This window comes from Physcomitrium patens, chromosome 6 (genome assembly GCF_059467195.1).
Source record: "Physcomitrium patens ecotype Gransden chromosome 6, ASM5946719v1, whole genome shotgun sequence".
Classification (NCBI taxonomy): Eukaryota; Viridiplantae; Streptophyta; class Bryopsida; order Funariales; family Funariaceae; genus Physcomitrium; species Physcomitrium patens.
In genome coordinates this window covers 19421756-19447035 of record NC_143415.1, presented here as the reverse complement: position 1 = coordinate 19447035, position 25280 = coordinate 19421756, and the positions used below count along the sequence as shown (strand labels likewise).

General features: G+C 32.6%; 2 protein-coding genes across 11 annotated transcripts; both read right to left on the bottom strand.

Annotated features, from left to right (window-relative positions):
* Positions 1 to 4300: 4300 nt before the first annotated feature.
* Positions 4301 to 8283, bottom strand: LOC112283925 (neutral/alkaline invertase 3, chloroplastic). Of its 2 annotated transcripts, none has more exons than XM_024523331.3 (5): positions 7220 to 8283; positions 6662 to 6830; positions 6268 to 6479; positions 5511 to 6004; positions 4301 to 5288 (listed from the first exon to the last, which is right to left on the bottom strand). In XM_024523331.3, exons 1-5 carry the CDS (start codon positions 7817 to 7819, stop codon positions 4928 to 4930), a joined length of 1836 nt encoding a protein of 611 aa, XP_024379099.1. In that variant the 5' UTR covers positions 7820 to 8283; the 3' UTR covers positions 4301 to 4927. The 2 variants fall into 2 exon arrangements, with proteins under 2 accessions (XP_024379099.1, XP_024379100.1); XM_024523332.3 differs by having other exon boundaries at positions 4301 to 5196; positions 7220 to 8221.
* Positions 8284 to 16146: 7863 nt separating this feature from the next.
* Positions 16147 to 20921, bottom strand: LOC112283621 (wax ester synthase/diacylglycerol acyltransferase 11). Of its 9 annotated transcripts, none has more exons than XM_024522565.3 (8): positions 20822 to 20921; positions 20240 to 20400; positions 18357 to 18699; positions 17653 to 18213; positions 17309 to 17521; positions 16967 to 17176; positions 16709 to 16846; positions 16147 to 16608 (listed from the first exon to the last, which is right to left on the bottom strand). In XM_024522565.3, exons 3-8 carry the CDS (start codon positions 18624 to 18626, stop codon positions 16453 to 16455), a joined length of 1548 nt encoding a protein of 515 aa, XP_024378333.1. In that variant the 5' UTR covers positions 18627 to 18699; positions 20240 to 20400; positions 20822 to 20921; the 3' UTR covers positions 16147 to 16452. The 9 variants fall into 9 exon arrangements, with proteins under 9 accessions (XP_024378333.1, XP_090107629.1, XP_024378336.1 ...); XM_090251503.1 differs by having other exon boundaries at positions 20269 to 20400; XM_024522568.3 differs by having other exon boundaries at positions 20281 to 20400.
* Positions 20922 to 25280: the final 4359 nt, after the last annotated feature.

Genomic DNA, 25280 nt, shown 5'->3' with positions numbered 1-25280 from the left:
AAAAAAAAAAAAAAAACGTCCTGATATATTTTATAAAAAATCAAATAAAAAGCTCATTGTATTAATCTTAAATTAAATTCAGAAATCCTTGTTGGTATTGCATTTGGATTTCATTTTCTTTTAATCTTACACAGGTTATATTATTTTTTAAACATTGTTACTAGTAAAAAAGTAATATTAAATAATAATATTTTTACATTAAAGTTAATTGATCTTAATTCATCATAGTTTTACGGATACTAATAAATTGGATATTGATCTTGATTATAGTGCATTATGTATGTGTTTTTGTATGTGTATATGTATATATATATATATATATATATATGGATTGTAATAAAAATATGGATTGTAATACAAAAAATTGGTAAGTATCTTTTGTAGCTTTTTAAGATTTTACAATTCAGAATTGAGCTAATATTAAAAGAATATATTCTAATAAAATAGGTTAAAAAGATAAAATAGAAAAAAATAATATTTATAATTGCAAAGAAAAGCCAGCATAAGAAAACTAGAGCTAGATTGTAACAAGCAAGAGCTACTATTGTTGTCACTCTAAAAGGTGGTATTCCTTATTATATCAATCTATTAGAATTATAAAAGAACTAAATATGACATCAATTTAGGACTTAATGTGTTTATTCTTATTATTATTTTTATGCCTAAAAAAATTATTATTCTAACTCCACAACTTTTTCTTTTTCTTTTTGTTAAAATTATAAAAACTTCTATATATTTTATTAATATCTTATAAGTAATTGTAACTTATTTTTTTATTATAAAATTTATAATCAATAAAAAATTATAAAATAGAATCTTATTTAATTATTACAAAGCACTAAAAAAATTCTACCATTTTAAAAAATTAGCTTTTAAAGAAGATAATGTCATTTTAGTTGATGTAATAAAAGAAATTTAAAGATAAAATTTTATATATTTAGATTATTAAAAAATTACAAAACCTTACAAATTCTAGTTTGTGTCATTGATATATATATTGATACTAATAATTACTAAGATAAGAGATATTTGGTAGAAGTAAAATTAGATAAATTTGATAATATCTTGAAGAGATGGTTCTTAGAAATTTTATAGATATAGATTTGACCTTAAAAATGTTTATTGGAGATTGGTAGGTTGAAAAATTTGCTAACAAATTTGCCAATTGTTCTACAAGTTAGCCACTTTTGATACAAGTTGGCCATGTGGTGCATATGTAGGAGACTCTTTTGCAAGTTAGATATTTTTTTTGTAAATTTGAAATGTGTCAAATGACCTATGGTTGTTATATAGCTCCCTAGTTAGATAATATACATAAAGGCAAAAGTGAGGCCTTTTTTCATTCTTGTCAATACCTATCTTATATTCTTGTCTTTGTTTGAGAATCTTCAAACTCTTTGTATTTAAAAATAACCATTCTAGTTTCTATCTTATAGCTATCTTTGATTTGTCAACTTTCTCTTCTTGAGTGTCATAAAAATGTATTGTTTCTTTAGTATTTGATTTTGATTCATGGTCTTATACCACAATGTCAAGGATTTGAATTGAAAACATTAAAATCCTCAACACACTCTTGCATCACTCAAAAGAATAGATATTTATTCAAAGATAATATAATATTAGAATTAAAATGGCTAGAAGACTAAAGACTCTTGAAATAAGACTAAAAAAAACAAAAAAAAAAAAAAAAAAAAATCATTGATAATAGTGAAGAAGACCTCACTTTTGTCTTAATATATACTATCGAACTAAGGAGCCATATGGCAACATTATATATGTAATTTAACACATATCCAAATTGTAAAACAAATATCTAATTTACAAGACACGTTTCTTATATGTGCACCACATGGCCAACATATACCACAATCTACTAACATTTGCAACATATGGACAACTTATTGACTAAGTTTTCAACCTCCTAATCAACTACAAATATGTATAAATTCAAATTTATGTCTATGAAGCTTTTAAGAAGCTCTTCCATAAGATATTATCAAATCTAGCTACATTTACCTTCTACTTAACACTTCTTATCTATATTATTATACATATTTCTATCACATAGACATACATATTTATCAAAATTAAAATAATTAAATAGAAATAATTAAAAGTAAATAGATTTGATAAATTCTTATGGAGAAGTTTTTAGAAGCTTCATAAACATGGATTTGACTTTATATGTATTTATAATTGATGGCTAGGTTGAAAACTTAATCAACAAGTTGGCAATGCATCGCAAATGTTAGTAGCTTGTGGTACAAGTTGACTATGTAGCATACATGTAGAAAACTTGTCTTGTAAGTTAAACACTTGTTTCATAAGTTGGACATATGTTAGAGGTCCTATAGAATGTTGCGACATAGCTCTTAATTAGATAGTATATGTGGAGACAAGAATGAAGCCTTCTTCACCTTTGTCAATACATTTCTTATCCTTAATCTTATTTTTAAGTGTTTTTAATCTTCTTGCCTTTGATAATAGCTATTCAAGTCTTAATATTATCCTATTTTTGATTGATTGATTTTTTTTTTTTTTTTTGAGTGAAAAAAGAATGTTTTGATATTTTGATTCTTTATGATTCATGTCTTTGACATCTTCATACTTTGATTAATAATTTTATGATTTTTCATCAAAGTAGGTAGTTTAATCTATAATGGATTTTTAAAATGCATAAGACACATTTTATTCTTTTTGCACAACTTTTCAGAAAATTAAATAAAAATAACTTGCAATGGCACTTAAAGGCAAGTTCCACACTAATATAAGATTTTGAATTGTATTGATTAATCTATAAGTTCAAAAGAAATAACATTGATCTTATCAATTCTATTATATCTACAAAATCAAAGAGAAGCCAACACACTAAACAAATGGTATTATTTTGTAAGTGATTGTAGGCATTCAATATATTTGGTTCAAATAAACATATCAAATAGAATCTATTTTATATGAAAATTTTCAAAGATTATATTGTTTAGTATATTTTTATACAACACTTTATCATTTTACAAGTTTCTAAATGTTGTTTGATGCAATGGATATGATTATAAAACCCAATTACCAAGAATATAATACATGTTTTATTTATTAGCAATGTGTTGGCTAACAACTTCTACAAAACAAGCTTGACAAACTTGTATGATTTAGACTTATACTAATCTAAGAAATAGAACATAAACAATAACTTTGGTGAAGTCAAAAGTGCATACAACTGGAGATGTTTCTATTGAGAATGTAAAAATTAAAATGAAAATAAATAAAAAAATAAATGAAAACGCAAATTGACAAGAAAAATGATGTACTGCCATCAGGACTGGGCACCCCTAAGTAGCCTTGTTCAAGGAGGCCACAAAAGCAAGGGGTCAAAATGGTAGCTATTTTTAGGGCCCACAAAACACACAGCAAGGATTTTGCTTGTATTGACTGACTGAGTAACGCCCAAATATACCCAAAATCAGCTGCCCCACTTTACAAGTAGTAATGCGCTAGGTATTGCTGGGTCCCAATGGCCATCCATGCTTGTCTGCCTGCCTTGGAATCGCCGCCCATCGATAAAATCCCCCCCACAATTATCGACTCGCCTTGCAATTTTTGTCTGCTCCCTGTCTGATGTCAGTGGGCACTTTTTAGGGCTGGGCATTCTTGCAACCAACCTACGGCCCCCTTTCCCGACGACCCACCTTGGACTTAGGCGAGACAACAGTTCTAAGATGGGGTTTATTAGGGTGAGGAGAGAATGCGTTCCGCTGGGGTGTGAGTGAATTCCTAAGGCATGGATTCGTCTGTTGGGAAAAGATTGAAACGGTGTAAAATCAACTGGGCGAAATTGTGTCCAAGAGCAAGCCCACGGTTAGTAAGAAGGATTGACGATTGCGCTTCGGTGAATCTCAACCAGGTTCAGATGTTACAGATCGTTGATGCGGAAGGGCCTCCGATGCAAAACCCTGGCTACTAGAAATATTGCAGTCCAAGCTTTGGGTGTATTACGATGTGTGCGTACAATGCCTTCACAATGTAGTCCTCGCCATGGTAGCGTCTTATTTGTTCATCCGTAACGAAGCACGCTCTTCAAACATTCTTCAACAGCATGCTAGAGCTTGGAAGATGGAAAGCAGAATCAAACACAACTGACACTCATCTGCGGATTATTTTTATTCCTTTCCGTTATTTGGAATTGACAGTATTACTTCACAAGTTCACCATCAATATGTTGCATAGAATTGTCATGCAAGTTTACAAGTTCAAAAGCTTGAAAAACAAAGCCAGGAAGAAAAACCCAAGCGCTCGTAGTAAGTACTCGTTATAAGGATCATGCAACCTTTATTATCCCATATAGTCTTGAAACAGGAACATTCCTTACTGAACACACATAACCTTTAGCAATGTTCGAAGAAGCTTCTGCAGTATAGCTAAATAAACACATATGCGGGAAAATAGGTGGCAGATTTATGTCGTCCACCCTCAATGGTTTCGAGGTCCTCCGAATCGGGAAAGTAGCGCTTGGTTGCCATTGGAGTGGTGCAACTTGGTACGGCCAAAGTTTTCGCGATGGCTTGCATGGTCCCGACTTGAAGGCAGGAATCGACGGTATGTTATTCGCGATGCATATATGTGGCCTTGCTGGCCTCACTCTACGGCCGAACCACTAAAGTAATGCAACACCAATAGTCAGTGTTTATCTGTAATGTTCCAAATCTGTCCTACTTCAAAGAATCCATGAAAAATACATGGGCAGAACTACCATGACTTGAAGAATGCCCGCAAGGCAGGAGCTCAACGAGCCTGCCTGCTCAGAGTACTCAAAGATTGAGTGTCTCTAAGGCCTGTGGCTACTCAAAATAGAGCTCCAAAAAAATCGAGTAAAAGAATGCCCAATCAAATATCAATGTCTATCTAGTTCACCCTTTCAAAAAATATACAACTATACAACAAAAATCTTGGGTGACGCTTTGAACTTCCGCTTCTGAGGATTTGCTTCACGGAAGATGGCGTAAGTTTCATCTTCATCACAAGTGAGCCAACTCGCAGCGTTAGGGTTTTTAAGCATCAATTTTGCGGTGAGGAAACCAGCGATCGACCACGTTTGATACAGACGAGCCTGTTTTCCAATAAAGCGACCCTTCTTTGTGTCATAATATTCAGGCCACCTGTCGCGTGACAAGCGCTTCTCTGCGATTTCCACAGCCCTCTCTGCAAGATCGGCACGGTTCATCTTAATGCATGCTACAGTGAATTGCCAAAGAAGAGTTGGCCAGGAACCTCCATTGTGATAAGACCAAGCCCTGCAGAAGAACATTGATGTAATGAGTTGATACAAGGAAAACACTCAAGTTCTCGAAAGTCGCAACCAAATTTGGCATACCGTATTCTAAAAATAATAAGCTCTAAAGCTGGATTGATAGACATGGAATTACTACGTAATATAATGCGTTATTATGGACAGAGTACAAACCAAGCCACAACACAAAAGAAGACGGGCAGAACATAGAGAGACGGCTTATTACGTATTCTTAGGGTCAGCACCCGTGATGATGCGCCACTCTTCATCCGTAAGAGCAGGAAAACAAATCTTTATTGGCATTGTTGCTACAAGGTCCTGCCACTTCGATTCCACAAGCCTCAAAATATTTTCAGATTGCTTCGGGGTAGCCAAGCCACCGCAAATAGACCACATATTACCCAGAGTGAACCATCGAAAATCCATGTGTGCAGGTTGTAGATTGCCAATAAAATAACCTCCACTTTCGGGCAGCCAGTCCAGCAACCACTGCGACACCTGCTCTGGGTATATGTTGAACTTGTTAACAGCTTCAGTAGAATACTCCTCGGTCTTGTACCGGTAGATCTCATTTAACTTAACGATGTCTAACCAATAGTACTCTTGGATATGGAAAGACAATGCGGCCAGCCTTGAGTTAATTTGACGAATAAGATCTTGCGCTCCTTCCTCTGGTAAGAGGATCTCTCGAGCACATCGCAAGGCATGATAAAAGAGAGCCTGCACAATGCAGCAAATTAGTACACTAATATAACACAGTTGTGAATACTGTGCTTTTCAGTTTACCAAAAGTCCACCTTGGTCTTGCTCTAAGAGCTCAGGGCATCCAACTTTTCGAAGAAAAAAGTTGTGAACAAAATAACCACTATCGATCAATTAAGCAAAACACAAGCAATAATAATTTGCGAAAGAAATATCGACAAATAGTAAATAATATTTCTTCTAAAATTCAAGGGCTGAGGGATATGTAACACGTATAATACCTGAATTTCAAGGGGATGCCCATGAATACCCATGCGGCGATCAATCATACAAGAGCCATCGGTCACCAGCAGAGTTGGAAACATATCGAAACCGTCTGCTAGACAGACTTTTAATATCATTTTTATGCCTGTCTGAACATCCACCCTTTCCTGGACAGACTTGTCACCTGTGCACTTGCCATACGCCCGCAAAAGAATGATCCACCAGAGCCCTATCCAAAGAGAGACTCCAATGAGAAACTTGTCGAAACACCAATAAGTGCCACATAAGTTGCGAAAAAAACATAAGACCTACGTAACTACACAAAGGCTCGAGCTTTAGTCTTTTCTTTACAAGCACACTTTTGTCTAAAGGAAAAACACCAACCAAAAAAATCTGAAACAAATTAAGCACCAGAATCGACTGGAGCAACGCGACCAATGGCTGCTTCCCCAAAATCTGGATCCAAAATCTCCTCAGTTCCATTCTCTTCATTGCCATCTATGTGTACTGTTCGGACCTTAAAGCTTGCTGGCATCAATCCTTGACCCGGGCTGTAGCAATCCACTGTCTTTTCCCAGCTCTGTTTTAAAAGATATCACATTATTAGCACATTGAGACTGGTTCGAGACAAGAAATAAACAAATAATAGTGCAAAGTTTTAAATGAATACACTACAGGCAAACACAAATGGAATATTGACGACGATTGCTACGAATCTCTTCGGAACGTATCAAAAGCGTAGACTGGGCCAGCGTGAGCCAGTGATCAAAGCGTTCTAACAGTCGTTGGTTTTCCAAACCAGGACATAATCACCAACCTTCGCTATCAAAGGGATTGGATATCTAAATGGTTACGTCCAATGCGACACACACCAATAACTTTCGCAATGGTCATGGAAATTATCAAAGAACTGCAAGCAACGAGCTTGAAACCATGCACATATGTTTGAAGAAAGGACCGACGTCGGACCTGTAGCTGCAAGGTGTGCAGAAGAAAATTCCTGACAATTTCAGTTTCTCCCTTGAGCAGGAACGCGACAGCAGATGGGATGAAGTCACGAATGAACACTTGATCATAATTCAAAGGGTTGGGATCGGTCGGGTCTTTGGCAGCAATAGTTCCCACCGGCTCTCCACAATAGGTCACCACGGCTTCTCTCAACAGATCCCATGCTTCTTTTTCTAGGGCATTCTCAACCGGAGCGTTGAAAGAAGAGGGCGCAGAGGAGCCCTTCTGTCCAATGCCATTGAGCAACGCCTCAACAGACAAACCACTAGTGACATTATGAGCATTTATGAACTCCAAAAGTCTTCCTTGCTCAGCTAAATTTTGCTCACAACGAATACATGTATGCCCATCGGAAGCGCTGGTATATCGCTCTCTCTTCGTTGTTCTCAGAGCCTTCTCCCGGAGTTTACATGTCCATGTCCGCTCCTCTAGCGAAGACAACCCACGGAGACATGGTCTTAACGAAGCAGAGACGACATGCTTTGGGAGGTGTATACGAGAGCTAAGATGTCGGCATCTTGGAGCTGCCAATACATCCACCAGCTGGAACGTCGAACTCATATCATAAGGATTAGATCCGATAGTCTTCAGCTCCGCGATTCGACTCAACTAAACTAATCCACTCGTGTTCGATTCAATTTATTGAACTGTTCCGAACAATGCACCTAGAAACTCCGCCACGCTCAGAATTCTTCCCCACTCGCAACCAAACTCCGATAGCAATCGCTCAATCGACCAGATTCCACACAGACTAAGAAGTATTACCCTAACAACACCGGGACGATACTTCAACTCGACGACACAGCACTACAGGGGGCCAGACGCCGCTCTTTCTACTCCGCTCATCAAAGATGAAACTGAAACTTGCATCCCGACGCACACGAAAATCGGCTCATATCCGATCTGGGACACGGACTGCGATAAATTCAATCTCCTGATTCGCCACGAATTTCTGGCTTGCCGATCAAGGAGTGTGCCAGAGTGTTGTTGTAGGTCGCAGCATCACGTTCCTCACTCGTGCCGAATCGGACGTAGATATAGTGAAAAGATCTACATTAACATTGTGGATTTTATAGACCTCCAATTTGGCATGGATTCCGTAAGACACCGTTCACACTGTAAGAATCGCGGTCAGCGGGGCAGAGAGAACATGCTTTTCCTAGAAAGTAGAAAGAAGAAAGGGCATAATGTTTCTTTATCTTTTAAGATAAGGATGAAGTTCTCCGTGGCTCTGCATTCATAAAACATCCACTTTTCTTTTATTGGTACATTGTCTTTTATTGGGTAATTCCAGAAAGAACTCAACAATTCAACTTCTTCTTCATCCATATTTTTCATCCATGATTATATTCATCCATTCCGTCAGACTTTGGGTTTTAAACTACGGCCGTTTGCTCAATCGCAGCTTTTACTTTGATCGTGCTTCGGGATTCGTAACTTTTGCGCTTTTCATACGCACAATTTTGCTTCAACCGGACTTTTGGATTTTGAACTTTGATCCTTTTCACACTCGCGACTTTTACTTGCATCAGGCTTTTGGACATTTTAGTTCAACCTCTTTTACACGCACGCTTCCACTTGCTCACACTTATGGGAAGTCACCAAATAGATGGCGAGAAATGAGTGTATGAGTAAAGATTCTTAATCGAACCATTCAATTTTAATGCAATGTTTACTTTTTGTGATTAAACTAAAGCTTTGAAGGAAAGTATTAGTGAAATTTGTCCTAGTTGTATTTTGATGCTTTTAGATTTGATTTTATTACAATATCATCCATTATTAAATTTTATGAAAATTCTTGAATTTCAAATATAATATTAAAATTTAAATATATATATATATATATATATATATATAAAACATTAACATTTTCCAATGGAAAAAAAAGAGTATTTATCATGAAAGGTGGCATATTGAAGGCACAATGGATATCAACCTTGCTAAGGCTTTGCAATCTAGGTTGTTTGTTTCTACTTTAGTAACCATGTTGCCTCATTAGTTGTGTGGCCTTGTCTTGCCCAATCACATATAAGTACTTATCTCTATTCATTAATATATAATTTTTTAAATCAATTGATTATTAGAGATAAAAGGGTCATTAATTATGAACCATAGAATGGAATTGGTTTCCAAAATTTTGATCAACTATTTGATGTTAATAGTTTTTAGAGAGTTGATTATTATGGATGAAATATATATATATATATATATATATATATATATATATACACATACATGTATTGAACTCCATGTCATTTTTTGTTGATATTTTAAGTTTATCATCTTTTTTATCTTTTGCTATTTTATACTTGTTTTATAAATCACTATGAGTTCATTATTTTTCTATATTCTATAGAAAAAATTGACATGTTGTAACAATAATACAACTAAAATAATTGCATCTAATATGTGACATTTGATATTCAAAAGAAAAAAGAAAAAAAATATAAATTAATTACTTGCAAGCTAAGGCATCTTTATAGAAAAAAACAAAAACAAATAACTAAGTAGTGTGTCAAATAAGGAAATTTGAAATCAGCCCATTTAAATCTTAAGACAATCCACCTTAGTCCTATAAATCATCACTCAATCTATGTTATTACATTGGTATAGATGAACTTAGATCATCCTAAAAAAGGAAGGAATTTGAGGTCTTTCTTGCCTTGCTTTTGTATTGGCTTTGATTTTGGAGCGCAATGGATACCCAATTCCAACACACACATTATTGAAGCACATCCTCACTTGATACCATCTACCCCCATTTTCCTCCTTCTCTTGTGCCATTATGGAAGTAAGATAAGTCAACTTAAGATTCTAGTGGATTGATTTAATATTCTCCTTTAAATATTGGTTTGTAAATTTTATTCAATAAAATTGACGTCTTTTATTATTAATAACCAATAAATTCATTTTTTTGTAATATTATATATATATATATATATATATATATATATTTTATAGATATTTTTTTCTTTTGGTAGAATCTTAATAATATATTTATATTCAAGATATTATGAGAATTGTAGTATTCATTTATGAGACACAAAAATGAAAAATAAATGTTGTTTTTATTCAAATAACCACATTGGTTTTAAATTAAAAATTAATTAAAAGTATTAGCCCATTAATGCATAGTTGAAGAAATCTAAATAACAGTTTTTGAAAACACAACAGCATCCAAGAATACGAGTCCTAAATTAATGGGAATTTATTATAAAAATAAAACTAAAAATTTGAGTTATTAATACTGTTTTTTTTAAAACAAAATGTAAAAGTTATTTTTTTTATATTTTTTAAACAATATTTAATATTTATATTAAATAATAAAGTATAATCGGACTGAATAGAATTAAACCTATATTTGTACTAGTTAACTTATATTTTGATTACTTTTGTCATAAGTTTGTATTACTAAAATAATACTTTCAACACTTAATTTAAAATAATAAATATTTATGAAATAAAAAATATTTTTTAATATTAATATAATTCTACATATATATATATATATATATATATATATATTAAGCAGATTTTAAAAGAGAGATTTATTAAAATTAATTCACAAGCAATAAATGCCTAAGTACTATAAGTCACAAAATTGAATACAAGTGATGGTCTATAAACTCTAATAGATATTACAAGAAAATTTTAAGGCAAATTTATCCACTCTAAATTTAGAAATAATAATAAATAATATTCTTATCAATGATAGTTTTTTTTAAAAGAAAAATAAATAAATAAATAAATAAAGAAGAAAAAATGTAATATTGCAATGTCTTTTATATATAAACAATTTTATTTTTTTGTACTTATTAAAATTAGAATCTTATAAAGACTTGTATAACCAAACAAAAAAATAAAATGAGAGTGCATATTGTAGCTTATGCTCTCTATAATTGGTGTTATAGGTTGTTGTAGAAAATATGTCACCATGTTGTCACAATAACAAAAAAAACTTCTTTTTTTGTAACAAAAAATCAACTCTTCTAAATATATGGTTGCTTAATTGGTTTAGATTTTTTAATAATTTTTTGCACAACCAAGACCTTGAAATTTTAGGTGAATTTTAGCTTGTAAATACATTGAGTTTCTAATTATGGAAGGATTTAAATTATCTTGAAGTTGGATTTATAATCCAAAAATGATACAAAAGATATTTAGAAATACTTTTTTGACAATCTTAAATAAAATAATCAAGCTCCCAAATATCCTAAGTATATCCTATTAATCATATAAAAAGTCTAAATACATTTTATTAAATATCTATCAACTCTAAAGAAATCTTAAATAATCTTCATTAAATTATAAAATAAACCTATCCATCCTAAAAAATTATAAGTAAATTTCTAATTAATTCTTAAAATATTAAAGATAAATTATAAATAATATTTTAGTTCTAAAAAACTCTAATATATCCTAATTTAAACTTATATTATAATGGAGTTCTAAAAGTTATTTAAAATTGACTATTGATTTCAATCTAAACTTTTCATACTTATTAATTTCTTTGTTAAAAAATAAATAAATAAATAAATAAAATAAAAAAACTAAATATCTAAAACTAAAAAACTAAAAAGCTAAAAAAAATTGAAGAAATTCTAATTAATAAATGAAGAAAAAAGACACATAATCTACTTCAGTATTAGATAGCCTCCTTCTCCAACCTTGACAATTAGCTCTAAGTGCAAATCTTTTTTTCTTGCACTTATAACTTGCACTCAAAATTTGACTAAATGTTGGAATTTAGTTCAACTACTAGCTCACCAATTTTACTTCAACTCAACTATTAGATTGCTAAAAATCTTTAAAATCTTTAATAATCCTCAAACTACCAATTATCAATACCTTAATCTGCTTAAAGTTCAATAACTTTTAATTTGTCCAATCAATTAAACTCAAACTCAAGACACAACTTCAACATAAAAATTTATGTAAAACTATCATATTTTAGTTGAATATTTGCTATATAATGCTTAATTTTTATTAAATTTAAATCCTATTTTATTTCTTAAATTAGATTCCTCAAAATTCAACCATTAATTTTCATAATTCTTACAAAGTCATGGCCATTTAAAACTCCTTAAAATCAAGTTCTATAGAAATCTTTCTTAAGTTTTCAAATAATAATTGAAAAAAAAAAAACCTCTTATATGCCATAAGTATGTGTTGCTTAAATATGTTGCTAAAATTAAGATTCATATTAAAACTTAATATGAAAATCTATTGATTTATTAAAGTATCATATATGGAAAATATAGCATATATGTTTGCTATTTAGATGAATATGTTAGTTTCAAAAATTACATACTTAAATATTTTTTTTTAAAAAAAATCTAAGTATATTTTAAAATATATATATATATATTAAAACTTAATATTGATAAGAATAATACTTATTTTATATCTTGTGATACTAAAATAATTTGTGAAGTATGATTTATTTTCAATCTAGCATTAAGTAATGTATTATTAGAAAAAAATAACAGAAAATTATTAAATTTTTATTTTTATTTATAATTACATAAAAAATGGCTTACTATTTCTTTAGAAGTTGAATATTGAGTTTTTATAAATACTTTGTGTGAACATTATCTTCTAAATTTTAACATATACTAAGTAAAATTTTCTATTTTAAGTATGCATGTGTAGCTAAAGAATAATATAAACAAGAGCACATGAAAAAATAAATCACCTAAATTATTTTGATTTTTCTATAATCATATAAATATTTTTAAAATATATTTTAAAATTTGATTACTTAATTATAAACAAAAGGTGTTTTAAATAGTTGTGCAATGGTTTTGAAGCACATACCAAGATTCTTCAAAGATTAATTAATAACAATAAGATGAAATTGTAAATTTATTTTACAAATACCTTTAAATTAATTTAAATAATTTAAAATAGTAATTTAAAAATAAAAATTTCTAATTGGTATATTTAAGGTAGAATTTTTTTGAAATATATAGATTATAAGGCCATAGTGTCTTAGTACATTTGAGTTTCAAGGCTCTAATATTTTAATATTATTTCGAATACAAAGAAAATATAGTAAAGATTTTAAGATAAAAAAAAATTGAATTAACCTATTTTAATTTTTAAAATCTTTAAAACTTTCTATTTGAGATGCATATACTTTAAATATATATATATATATATATATATATTTATATATATATATTTATATCTATATGTTTATTTTTTTCTTTAGAATAGTTAATAAATTTGTATTATAAAAATATAAAAAAAATATACATAATATATTGCTTAAAAATATAGAGCATGTTCAAAGTCTTCTAGAGCACCTAAAAATACACAGAAATAATTCAATATTTAAATAATACTCATTTAAGAATAGACATTTAAAAATCTTTACATCTTAATTAAAGGTTCCAAGTTGATTTGTGAAATAAAGACTTGTTTTCTAATTTAGACTCTAATTATGATTTTGGCATTAATTACACCTAGAAAAAAAAATATCATAAAATATGTTCTATTGTATAAATCATTTGCCAAGTTCCATAATATTATTAAAAAAACTTTAGTTTTTTACATATAAGAGATGAAATTTAAAACTTTTTGTAGAGATAATATTAAAAAAATCAATTATATGGATGGCACTATTTTATATTATAAAAAAGAATTGAATATAATAATAAAAGTTCTACCTTTTTATTAAATTTTTTTATAGGATACAAAGATTCAACTCATCAGCACATATATTGGTAATAGATATAATTATATAATTTTAATGTTTTTTTTATATATATATAATTTTTTGCATGATTAGTATAGAATTATTAGTTAATTAATCTTATATTTTACACATAATTATCTTAGTAAGAATATAAATTTTAATTTTACCTTTACAAAAAGAAATAACTTTTCTTTCTTTATCAACACGAAACAAATATTGTTAAAAGTCTCTATTTTATATTTTTATATTTAAAGACCTTAAAATTATATTATAGTAATAATTATTTAATTAATATTTTTATATAGAAGATCAAAAGTAAGAAAATTTCAAGCATTGTTGTATTATAAGTTGTCTTGTTTGAAAATGCACAAGGCTTTTGGCTATAGAAGGTAGAATTAAATTTTGCAACTATCTAAAAAATCTTAATAGGTTTTGGCTAACTAAGAATAATATTATCCAATTTAACTTAAGATATTTTAATGCTAATGTAAAGTATGAAAAAATAATATTTTTAATAACCACAAGCATGTACAAACTCTAATTGCTTTGTTACTTTCATTCCTTTGAAATTTCAAATTTTTCTTATAAATCCTAATACTAATTAAAAAACTTTAGCAAATCATAACTCTTAATCTAATTATTTAAGTGGTGTAAATTTTTATATACTAATACCATTGTAAGGCTTCTATAGGCCAACAAAACTTTAGCACAATTCAATCTACAAATTTTGTGAAAAAGCCAAAATATCACACTAATGTCTCTCACTTGCCAACTTGAAAATTGATGAAGAAATTCCAGCAACAATTTTTCTTCCAATTCATGACATTGGTTCAAAATTGGTTTATAGCTTGGCCATAATGGCTTTTAATTTCTTGCCAAGTTTTATCTCATTCCAACTAATAGACCTTCAAATATTGCAAAAACCCTAACCAACCTTAACATGCCCTAAACTTGGTATCTCTTTGCACTTGTGATTAGATATCTCTTACTTGAATTGACACATTAGCGTGAATTTTTATATATGTCTATTACACACAATGAATTATACACTTAAAGAAATTTCAATCATAGATGTTACCTAGAATGAATAAACTAGCTAAGAATGTGAGCTCTAATTTTATTGTCTACTATCCAAATTGTCAATACAAACCTTGACTTTGAATAGCTCTTCCAATGTCATTTCTAAACCAAATGAAATAAGCCTTTTGTCCCAAGAACCAATTCAAAGTTAGCTTGCCAATACTACACTCTAATCTATAAATACCTTGTATTTTGTACTAGGTAATTGTTTTAATGGATTGGGATTTGATTTTGACCAACACTAACAAATTGATATCTCTTGAGTATCAATCCATCCAATCCTAGGATTCTTTTAGCACAATCCTACTCTTAGATTCACCTTCAAGTTAATCACATCAACTATCACCTAATCTACCTTATTTTTACCATTTTATGGCCTTTCTAAGGTGGTAGAAGCATTTTTGCGGTAAAACACAACCTTGAAGGAAAAATTGCTTAGTAACCTTAACCTATTAAATATTAAGACAAGCAAAATAAACTATGAGACTTTCATAAAACCTTGTTTAAATATCTTGAATTCTTGTTGAATTAAGATAATAGAGTATTAATTGAAAACTCATTTTGTTTATATTTTCACCATATAATTGTTTTACAACACAACATTATGCATTGATAATCTAAATTCTTGTTCTTAATCAAAGAATTGGCAATATTTGGTAGAATTTTCTACCTACCACATACAAATTTCTACCAAATAGCTCCTTCATACTGATGGTATCATGTAGCAATCTATTCATGGCTTCAACAATCTACTTTGTACTAGATAATTGTACTAGTAATTTTAAAGAATTATTTGACTTCACATTCTTTGGTGATGTAACAATTTTCTTCATTCTTGAGACCTAAGTATTATTAAAAGTAAAATAAAATACTTTTCTGTTGAGAAGTAATTAAAGATTTATAGCAGAAGAAGTAACCAATATAATTAAATTTGGTTCTTGCACACAATTAGTACATTGGATAAAATAGCATAGTACTTGGAAGAAGATTCTTTCCAGTATTCTACACAAGTTGCTATTGCTTCTGGAAAAAATACAGCATTTCAAAAAATGATTAAAAACAACAACCACATAACAAAAGAAAGGTGCCCAAGACTTGAATAAGAAAGTGGAGTCAACGATAATTTCTTAACATTCCCGTAGAAAACAATTTCAATGTAGAGAATTCAATATACTGCAGATGCAGCAGAGATGAAATTTGCAAATCCAACTCGATTTTACAGGCTGCACTTGACCAATACTATACAACTGGCACGCCCCCTTTGAATAATCGCCCAATTGCAAAAAAAAACTAGCAGCCCATGTGATAATCCTCAGGTTAAACTACACAAGCTTTCCCAACAGTAATATTTAACTATTTCACATGATAGCCACATCTAAGTATTTCCTTCTGCTTTTTATCAATGCTTTCTCGGTTAGTTCGATCCCTTGGCCTTGGCTGCTTTCACCATGTTCTTCAAGGAGTCAATCATCAAGTTAAGGAGCTTTTCTGGATCTGGAAGGACCGATTTAGCTGACATGACCACCAGGTTCGCTTTACCATTGTATGTTTGCAAGTATATGGACAAGGACTGCACCATCCCACAAGAAAATTGGAGTGTTAGCAAAGGGAGCAGGAAGCATGCATGACAAGACGGACATATAGCAGCACTGTGATAGCAGTCGCTTCACCTGTGGATGTCCAGACACTATAGGGAAGATGCCGACAATGGGATTTCCACCAAAAGTGACAGGCTCAGTTGGCCCGGGAACATTGGAGACTGTCAGTGTTGTTTGGAGAATGACTCGTCGCGTCAAGATTAGCGGTAGCTGGGACATCAAACATTAAGAGAGTTAGGTCGATCAGCTTTGGTGACGCAAAAAAAATTGCATTAAGATTCAAGACATGGGAACGATACAGATTTCACTCGTGACATGCGTTGAACTTACAGTGGGCCCAGTGAAGGCCATCAGCATGGCACCGCTCCAATAAGTAAATATCCCCTCGAGCGATGATTTCTTGCGATCAGTGTATTTTTTGGCTGCTATTACATTTTCCAGTGGATCCAGTTGGTGTTTTAGAGGAATATCGATCAGTAGGTATCCCATATGGTTACCCCACCGATGTTGCGACCCCCCATCCATCATGGATGCCAGCTCCTGCAACAATCGGCCAACGATGAATTCAAGACCTGGCTCTAAGTCGGTTCAAGCACTAAAAATAAATAAATAAATAAAAATAGAATCAGAGAGGGTGTGGAAATTCAAACGACAATTGAATGCTGGCCCAACCTGCAAACCTGGTGTTGCTCTGGTGTTCATTAAGGCACAAGCACGAATTCTCAGCTTTTCTACATGAGAGGCAACCTTCTTCATGTCCACTGCTTCAGCTTGGCCTTCCTTACCCCCAGCCTGCTTGATAGGAGAAGAGTCTGTTGCATAGCGATCTTCTAGATAGAGTCGGACCGATTCAGAGACCATGCCCATGAGGACGTCATTGATCGTCTGTAACCGCCAGAAACATCAGGTTAACAAAATCAAACTTGAAGCAGTATGTCCAAGAATCAGCAGCTTCTTCAGATAAAACCAACTCTCATAGATGTCTAATGCAATTAGCTCTCATTGACACCACTCACCCCATTGACAGCATTCTTAACAATACTCATATCAGTCATATCAATGCTTTGATAAACCAGCTTCTTCTTTTCCTTCTCAACCCCGAAGTGACCTTTGATCACGCTGTCACTGTCTTTCAACCAGATCGCCGTCGACGTGAACAAAAAAATGCCTACAAGCGTATTCCAGAAGAGAAAAAGTAATCCCAGCATCTGCCTAAACAAACTCTTCTTCTCCTTCACGCGTACCCTTGCCACCGGCACCGCAGGAAGCTCGTCAGGCTTCCCCAGTCGCCGCGTGCAAGCCAGCATTAGAGACATGAGGGACGTGCCATCCCCTAAGGCATGGTGCACTCGCATTATCATATGCGCAGTTGCTCCATCTTCCCCCGATTCGGTGCCGTTGAGCACGTGGAATTCCCACATAGGTCGTGACACATCCAATGGAGGAGCGAGGGCAAGGTCGGTGATGTAATCCTCTACGTATCGAGGAGCCGCCTTGTCAACTGTCGGTACCACGACATGGTCATCAATTTGGACGTCTACTGGAACCCATACATCGTTCCCCTTCTTGTCCTTCGACTGCACACAAGGGCATAAACCGAAAAAAAAAAAAGGTCAGAAAAGTTGAAAAAATAATAATAAAATAATTTTAGAAAGAAGTAAAAAGAGCCGCATCTCATTGTAGAGTATAAGGATTTATGGTGTGTAAAATGTGTGCTTACGATAATACTATGGAACCGCTTGTGATTGACGATAGTCGCTATCATTGTCTTTTTGAACTCTGGCACATCAATAGGGTTGACGAATGCCAGAGTGCACAGGATGTAGACATTCATTTCTTCTTGCATGAATAACCGTCCAGCTGGGGTCACAGGCTCATCGACTACGATTTCTGAATGTATCTTTGAGACCGTGGAGTCCACTGTGAAAGCTTCTTTCTCCTTGACATGGATTTTGCGCAAAGACAAGCCTGGGAATACATCGGAACCCATGGTTGCTGCACTGGTAGGGTGCTGTCCGAACTTCGGATGCTAACACGTGAGGGTCTTAATACATATTTCACTCCTGGCAAACAAAGGTTAACCGTAATAAATCAAAACCAAAGTATGACAAAAGAAAAACTTGGGGAAAATCCTACCAACACTAGCAATTGGTTAATTCTAAAGAGGAAAAAGAAAAAATTGCAATGACCAGCAAATAGGGAGAGTTTAAAGAAATCGCGAAAATCGGAAAAAGTGGTAGGAGGGGAAACGATTCCTGGAATGTTTCAGGAGACCAATAACCAACCACACACAGACTGCAGCTAACTTTCCACAAAGATCCAAAGTAAAACGACGAAGTTACTCAGATGCTCCTCAAATCTACGACCATCATTGAGAGAGTCGTTAAGGATTTTCAGGGGCCTACAGTAATCGAAAAAGTATCTCCGTACTGTCCAATGGTACAAACCGATGTTTCAAGTCGGAGCAAAAGATCAACAATACCGCCCTTAGTAGGGTTGAGGGACCTCTCCCTAGACCATCCCTCTAATACGCATCAGTCCATACCCCGTAACCCTACCCATGGAGTAGGCTCCAAGCTTTCACTCGCAGAACACGAAACCAGAGGAAAAAGAAAACAAATTGAGCAACACGCATTCTAGTATTTACAAATCATACTTCAACACTCCACCTAAAACTACACACAAACTCTCTCGAATCTCTTCAGCATCTCTAACTCGCACAGATTATCGCACAATTTCCTCCAAACCAACCCAGCTGTCCCTCAGAAATTGTCTCATCCATTATCTTGTCCCAAGGGTATAACATGCCTCTGCGCGCCAAGTCGCTAGGACAATAGAAGGCAAGGTTTCCCTACCACACACTAAATTTTTCTCTCACTCGCGCGCACAATAAGTCACTTCAACAGCGAGACAAGAAAAACGTACATATTACAAATAGTGGCACCATAGCTACTACGATAGAAAGTAGTGCGGCATCAAATGCGCAACAGAAAAAGTCTCACTCACATGCAAGAGCGCTGGCTCTCTAAAGTGAAAATTGCCCTCTGGACTCGTCGCTATACCCCTCCAAAACTAAAAAAATTGATGCAGTACGCCAAATCAATCTGTGCTAGTTCATAACTCGTCTCACGTCCTACATACCAAGATGTAACCGACTTGCACCGAAACACTATTCCCCTCCGTTTGCTCCTTCCCTCCTACTCGCTCTCTTAAGTGAAAATAGCCCTCTGGTCTCGTCACTACATCCTCCAAAAATTTTTTTTTAAAAATGCAAAAATTCACAGCTCGCCTCACGTATTACAAACCATCGTGTAAGCGGCTAGTACGAATACACTACTCCCCTCTGCTTGCTCCTTCCCTCCGGAATCCTATGCGGCCTTGACAAACACGAGTTGCTCGTGACGCCACGCAGTCCATACTCCCAGCAGTTGTGCCACTTAACCTCATCTTTCACTTAATTCACCCCATTACCTCCACTTACACATCACGATTCCAGCCTCAAACACCGCACAACAATCATCAACATTTTACCACACGAGCTATCACGACCACTGGAATTGCAATTACACACAAGCACGAATCCTCGACGTCATATCAACACACCTCTCTGTAACGGAAATCCCATTGCCTACCATCAACCGCACCTCTGCTGATTGCAAACGATACGATACCATCGTATCGCTCACCACACTCGCATCCACAAAAAATCTCCACAACGTCACCGCAAATACTCCTGAATGTAAAATTATTCCTGACCAAAATACCTTCGCAACGGCTCCACCAGTTCAGGGAAAAATAACTAGCAAAATGCACACATCTCAGCTTTTCAACCATGCCCCGACCTATCGCTCCTCGACCTCAACAGATAAGGTCACGCCTGTAGCAACACTCACCACAAACAAACCCTAGCGAAAACAACAAAAACCCTCCTGCCACCGTGTCCATATCAAGGCAAATCTCACACACACGCTTCACACCTTGGTTGCCCCAGTGGCTGCCCACGACTACGTCCCAATGCAATTGAACTAGCAGTATTCACATCTCCGCAACCCCCCACTCCTCAACCTACAGCTCCTGTCAATCTACAAGCTCCAATTCAACGCCTCCAATTCCTCAGAGGAGCACCCAAAAATTGTAAAGCCTATTTTTCGAATCTCTCGCGCACTCCAGGGTTATGTCGCATACCTGGCCGAACTGCAGCTGCACTGGGGTGACGGTGGCAGGAATGGTCGCCGTGGATGCCATGAATCATGCGTCGATTGGCTCACGGATTCGATCAAACACGACGGCCGAAGAGCGGAATGTCCATCGGACACAAACATTAATTTATGGCAACGACCTTTATTGATACCCTCGTATGGGTCCAATATCTACTACAGTCCCAGACGTCGTGAAGTTAGCCGTCGAGAGAGTCTCTTTCGTTGACGCCGGAGGATCCCACCTGCTTCCCTCATCGGCGCAATGAAGTCGGGCTCTACTCGACGAGGATCGAGCCCCGGATGAGAAACTCGCGCATACTTGCCTTCACACGCTACCGTCGTGTGCTTCTCCATCGTACTCCATCGGTCCTCGCATCCTCGCACGGTCAATCTCGGCCCTAAATCCGAGAAATCTGGACGGGGCCTGTTCCTCAATGGAGCCCCGGACGGCTACAAAGCTGCTTCCAATCACCTCATAGTGATGCAAACAGTGGCCCGCAAGGGGCTTCATCAACGGAAGATAAAGTGCAAGATAAGCGGTGCTTTCGTTGGGAGGAACCTATTGTGAATTGGTAGCGAGGGAGGTGTTCTCTGAAAGTCGTCGGTCGACGTGGTGTTAATTGCAAAAAGCATCAACAGGCGTTCCTCCTCAATTTTTGTCGTGTCGCCGTCTAGGGCCGGTGGGAGCAACTTGTTCTTCTCACTCCTTCACACTTCCAAACCAGGTAAAAAACATAAGTGGCGGTATTTCGACTCATCCACGGCGCATCGCAACGCTCTCGCTTATCATCTTTCCTCGGTCGATTCCTCCTCTCTGGTTGCTGCTGACATGATCTTAATCCATCTCTTCTCACCGTTTTTTGGCTTGAACGATTCTAGGCACGCGTTGCATCCATGGAAATTGTCTTCCACGCCTCGGGAAACGACAACGCTGTGTCAAAGTCGCCCCTCACTAATCACGTGTCCTAATCGTGTCCAGAATATCGTAACCCCCGTTGGAAACTAGAAAACACACAAACAAACAAATTACAGGAGCCGTCGCTGCTGACGACGTCGTGATAGTACATGTTATTATCACTAACAACAAATAATGATAGTTACGTTTCTTTTTCAATTTTGTAACAAAGTTTTATAGCTTGCATTTAATATTCTTGTCTCCTAGGTTGGATAGATGACAAGTAGTAGATTTCTTAGCCAAATTCTAAGTGATGTGACAAGGTATCCAATTTGGATAGTTTGATGTAACTGTGAATTTTAATATTTGTTGGTAGCTTAAATTTCGCTATCTAGATTGGATTGAGAGGTCTAAAAAATCAATTGTTCAGAATAAAGTTTGTAGTCAAAGGAGATTTTGGTAAAGATTCATGGTCAAAGATTTCTATACTTTGATCGTACCATTCAAGTAAGGTTTATAGTTAAAGATTTCTGCAGTAGGTCAAGATGTTCTTATGATGACATGCTACTCAATACTTTAATGGTACCATTTAAGTAAAATTTATAGACATACTTCTATTTGGAATTGTTTTTTATTTTTATTTGTACCTTGGATAAAAAATGATTCAAAACTTGTATATGATTTACTTTCTTTCTTTGATGCATTTATAATTATATTTAGAGAATGCAATTAAAAAAGAGAAGTAGAAACAAAACATTAGTGTCTGTAATAAGAATCATATTCAATTACTATCTATGTTTCAAATTCTAATAACTAATGATATAGATTAGAATAGTAGGGCTTTTATTAATCAATTTTGATATGGTTTGAAAGATTATATCAAAGATCTAATATTGATAAGATAAAAATAGATTTCTTAAAACAAAATTTTACTCAAACAATTGAATGTAACAATTAGCTTTTTAAAAGATGCCAAGAACAAAGACCTGGTTTTAAAGGGACAAATTAAGTAATAGCAACAACTTCAAAGTCTTTGTAAAGATATTTATCAAGACCAAAATTTATACAAATTAATATAATCTAAAATCAAGTGATTAATATTAGTAAAAAACCAAATATCATTATAAAAATTTGTATGTATATTATGGAAAAACAAGTCATAAAATATAAGATTGCCACATCAAATCAAGTAGATTTAATATATAGACTACAAACTTAAATATGAAAAAATAAGAAAACGAAGATGTCTAGTTGCAATAGAGACCTTAAAATTCAACAATCATAGACCACAACTATCAAATATAAATCTCTTGCTACTATCAAATATTTTACTATGTTTTAAACTTATATTTTTATAAACTTAAGTTATAAAGTTTTAGCTCAAATTCTTTTTTAATACTAAAATTTTAGCATGTTTTATAGATTAGGACTTTGAATTAAAGAAAATTAATAAATTTAGAAAAAATATATTATTATATTTAATAGAATTTATTAATATATAAATAATTCTATTTTAAAAAATTATAAAAAAATTCAAGCTATTAAAAGTGGTGCTAAAATATTAGAGTCTAAAAATTTCTTTAACATCATTTAATGTCCTTCAAATCTAATGGAACTTTGCCTTTATTGGTTTGAATTATATAATCTTAAAATTAATTGGTAATTATAAAAGATTACTAAAAGAATTAGTCCAAATACCAACAAATTGCTTTGATTTTTATTTATTAGAATTGAGACATTTATCCGAGTTGGAAAATAAGAAAATATATTTGATATTTATATAGAACCAAGTACTTATTCAAATAAAGGTTGAAATAGAATCTTAAAGCAATGAAAAGAATATCTATGTACTTCAAGCATAACTTGACTTTCTAGGAACATAAAATTTTATATATTTTAAGCTTTGGAGCTGATTTTACAAAATGTTTTTAATGACCTTATATGTAGTAATATATTGAAATATTTATTTAATCTCACCACACTTATTCTAAAGTAAGACTCCACTTTTTTGATCCTACAAACTTTTTTATCTTCTACCAATTTTTAAATAGCCTTAGTCATTTGTTTCAATGAAAATTACTATAGGTTTTTCTATCTAAATTTTTATGCCTTTGTTTTGTGACAATGGATTATCAAACCAAAATGGCACATTTTATACTATATATAAAATTTGGAATTAATAAAAAATAGCTAAAAATAATTGATAATATTTATTGAAATTATAAACTTTTAAATATCATTATATCTAATCAAGTGCCTTCATATACATGAAGGTTTTAGAAGATGTTTTTTGACAAATTAAAGATTGATAACAAGTTATTTTTAATTTTTTATCTTCAAACTAATATATAAATAAAATATTAAAAAAAATATTTGTAATATACTATCAACTATCTCTTAGTCAACTTTGTTTTATTATTTGCAAAAATATTTATAATAATACAAGATATTTATCTACTAAATCAATTTTTTTAATTATAATAATTATCTATAATTATATATATATATATATATATATATATATATATATATTAAAGTTGAAAGCTTAATAACAAAACATTCAGAAATTAAGATAGAATAGTAGAGATTCAAATAAAAATAAACATATAACTTAACAAGGCTCAAGAAAGACAAAAAATAAATAAAGTCATTCTTAAGAAATAATAACTTCTATTTAAAGTTAAAAATATGATATACTTACTCCATTGTAATTTCAAAGAGTAATTAATCTTTTAAAATATTAGATTATTAAAGATTTAGTATTTCTATTATGAAAAAAATATTAAATATATTACATAATACTTGCAATTACCAAAATCAATAAATATTTATTATATATTCTATATATCTCTTTTCAAGTCTTATTTAAAATCAACATTTTGCAAAGAAAAAAATTACTAATACCCTCTATAGAAATTAATAACAACTAAGAATTTAAAGTAGAAGATGTTGAGATTTAAGGCAATGCCAAAAAAAATTAAAATATCTTATTCATTAATACAAATATAATATTAATAAATATATGTAAGAATCATCCAAAAATCTAAAAAATATATTAAGAATTTTTATAGTTTTTTAATAAGAACATCCATAAAAACCAATGATTAACTATTGACAACAATTCTTAAGATGAATTTGTTATTTGTTAATTCAAGACTTCAAAAGAAGTTCTATAAGTTAATTCTCAAACTTGTTTCTTATATTTTTATACCATCTTACTAAATGAAGTACTTAACTTACCTTAATCTACATAACATCAAAATTGAGATGAAGATTCTTTATAGAGACATGTCCTTCCTTGAATGGATAGTAAGATATAATGTGTGTAATACTATAATCTTAAAAGAAATAGACAATACTTATAGATACTATTGGAGGTGGTTACTACACTTGATAGCATTGAAAATGTGTTATTTAAAAGTAAATGTGAAGGTCTCAATAATGATCAAATAATTAGGTAGATTTATTATTATAATATAGAACATTATTAATAGCTGAAGAGACGCATTAATTACTTATGTAGAAAATAAGGATCACAATTTGGAGTTGA